General features: G+C 36.3%; 1 protein-coding gene across 1 annotated transcript; it reads right to left on the reverse strand.

Moving 5' to 3' along the window:
* Positions 1 to 311: 311 nt before the first annotated feature.
* Positions 312 to 1,004, reverse strand: LOC103311176. The gene has a single exon (XM_008190748.1). It carries the CDS (start codon positions 1,002 to 1,004, stop codon positions 312 to 314), a length of 693 nt encoding a protein of 230 aa, XP_008188970.1.
* Between the last annotated feature and the right edge of the window lie 2,016 nt (positions 1,005 to 3,020).

The raw sequence follows: 3,020 nt of genomic DNA on the forward strand, positions 1-3,020 counted from the left end.
TAATTTATGTTATATTATATTCACTTTGCCTACCAGCTAAAGCATTTAAGCTGGGTTTTCCATTATGAAAAACACCTGTCGATCAATATCAACTGCTACCGATTCAACAAAACTACAAACTGTAAAGGTATACTAAAATACAGTATAAAAATGTAATTAGATTCATGTTCAATTCGACTTCAAAAATCAGGGTTAATTATCTTTACGGATTTACTTATATAACTTACTCACATATTGCGAAAATTATGTTCGATCAATTGTAATTTATTGTATGACATTTATGGTATGACACAATAATTTAATATAATCTTTCATTTGGTCTTCGATTTCTTATTCCGAAGAAGGCTGAGGGGACGCAAGCGTTCGCTCCACATGGTCCGCGCATTCATACATTCGGTAGTCTTCCGGCCTCTGCGACTGCCGCTGGATGAGTTCCGGCCATGACGAGTGCCACGGATAGCTTTCCCTCTACCGTGATTGCTTTGTGTAGCCTTTCCGCCACGGCCACGGGCCGTCTTTCGGCTACCGCGACTGCTACCGGCCGGCGCGGCGGAGATCTCATCGTCAGCGATTTGCACATAGAAGTCGTCGTAGTCGCTTCTGCTCCGGCTACGACGGCTACGACGGCTCCGGCTACGACGGCCACGACTATGACGGCCACGGCCACGTCGGCTGCGTCGGCCACGGCTACGAGTGCGACGGGCGCGCCTGTCCGTGTTTTCTTCTTCGACGTCACTAGCCGCCGTGGTCGGATTATCATCCGCCCCCGAACCCAGCCGAATGGCTGTAACTGTGGTGGCAGCTGTACTCACCGCTGGTGGCACTGCTAACTCCGCGATCGGTTCCTGCTGAAGTTCCGGTTCCATTTCGACCGGTTCGTTGTTCACGGTTAAATGATTAACAATTTCAGGTTCTTCGAACTCCATTGTTAATGGGATCGTCGAAAATTCAGTAGTCACATCTTCCCCTACCACAATGATATCATTGGTGCTTTCACCATCCATGTCGAGGAAAAAAACGGTAGAAACGATAATTGTTATAAAAAAAACCTTAGGTGCGCACGAAACGAGTAAAAATAAAGTTTATTTAAATGACATGAATCCTGACCAGGTCACCAAGGCGATAACGGCGGTGCGTTTTATTGTTTTGATTTAGGCCAAATGCACAACATTCTAATATTATATCGTATATAATATAATAAAACGTGTATAGGTAGTGGACTCCAAGGAGATTATAAGAAAAAAGTATAACGAGAAAATTCTTTATAATAATAATAATAATAATAAAATTCATAAGCCATGAAACTGCAATCGTGGATACGTGTACATAAATCGATGTCCGATAAATTGCTAGATATTCAAACAAATCCGTACACGAAGGGACCGTATCAATCCCGTTTAATTACCGCGATTTCCTCGGCTCATGTGAGATAATATCTGGTCACTCAAATTCAAACATTCCCGTAATCGAAACGAATCCTTTAAAGCGCCAAACCTTATCACAAACCCTTATAACCAAGCCGTACCAGCAAACCACAAACATTATCACCAAATTATAATCTTTATCACCTCCTCAAACTAAACGACCAACAACGTGTGACTAACAGGCGTGAATTTTATGATATAAACAACATTGTCTCCAAATTCGGTACTCAATCACAGGGAGTTACATCGACATAACTGTCGTATATTGTAGACAGTCGTCACTGTAATATTATTTAATGTAAATATATTACATGTAAAAATCAACGTAGCAATTTAGATATTAATATAGGTCAATGAAGCAAGATGTGCTGAGACAGCAAAAACTATTTTACTATATAACGCCGCCGTACGCGCAAGGACAGGGAGTCCCCCGTTGTCACTGAGTGAGTCGGTGACGACAGGGAGTCCCCGTTCTCACTGAGTGAGTCGGTGAGAACGGGCTACGGCGGTCTGAATCCGCAAAGTGTTTAATTTATGTTTGTTTTAAAATTCAATAAAAGTGTTTCCGACCATTAAAACCCGAGTTGAATTTTATTTCTAAGTCTTCTTTGTCCTTACCTTTGAATATTGGAACAGTGCTCAGACCCACACACCTATAGTCAATGAAAATATACCTTTGTATATATATAAAATAAATCACTCGTATAATATTAAGTTTTGAACGTTATCCAATAATAATATATAGGCACATAATATAATGTAACATTTTTTTGTTGTACATTTTAATTAGAATTTTATTGGACGACGATTTTCACATATAGTACATTACGTCCTTGTAATTTGGAAATACATTTAAATATTTAAATAAACCATGATTCTTAAATGCCATACAATAGAATAGACCAACACTCAACAGTTGTGTACCTAACTATATAACTTTTCTATAACTCCGTGTGATCAAAATTGTATTATTGGTATTTATATAAATTACCTAGGTATTTTAAAAACATACATATAAATTCACGACGCCGGGAAAATGGATAACGTGGGAGTGATGTGCCTTATAAGGGTGAACATATTTTTTTTAAATAAACATAACTAAAATAATCTCAATAATTGTTCTAAATTAATATTTATTATAATTTTAGATTATGATCGGAGCAACGGATATATTTATGTATTTATTTTATAATGATTTGTTTTTTTATTCATCTGTGTACACAATAAGTATTAGGAATAATGTATCGGTTTTCTACTTCAGTAACTTTTTATAGATAAGGTGGATCTAGTTGGAGCATCCGAGAGGTTAAAATTAAAATTCTTAATTTCTATATCAGTAAATCACTGTTCTTGAAATTCTATTTCATAACTTTTTTTTTATTATTGTAAGTCAACATATACAATCTATATTGGATGGCATAATAAGTATACACTATGATAAATGACAGATAACAAGAGAGTACAACAAGAGTGAGTAAAATTGATTTTTAAAAGTTATAAAATGAATTTTTTATTTAGACATGAATTTTATTTTAATTTTTTTGAGTTAATGTTGATAAGTTTTTCATAACTAATATTGTAATATAATAATACTTG

The sequence above is a fragment of the Acyrthosiphon pisum genome, chromosome X (assembly GCF_005508785.2).
Source record: "Acyrthosiphon pisum isolate AL4f chromosome X, pea_aphid_22Mar2018_4r6ur, whole genome shotgun sequence".
NCBI classification, from domain to species: domain Eukaryota; kingdom Metazoa; phylum Arthropoda; class Insecta; order Hemiptera; family Aphididae; genus Acyrthosiphon; species Acyrthosiphon pisum.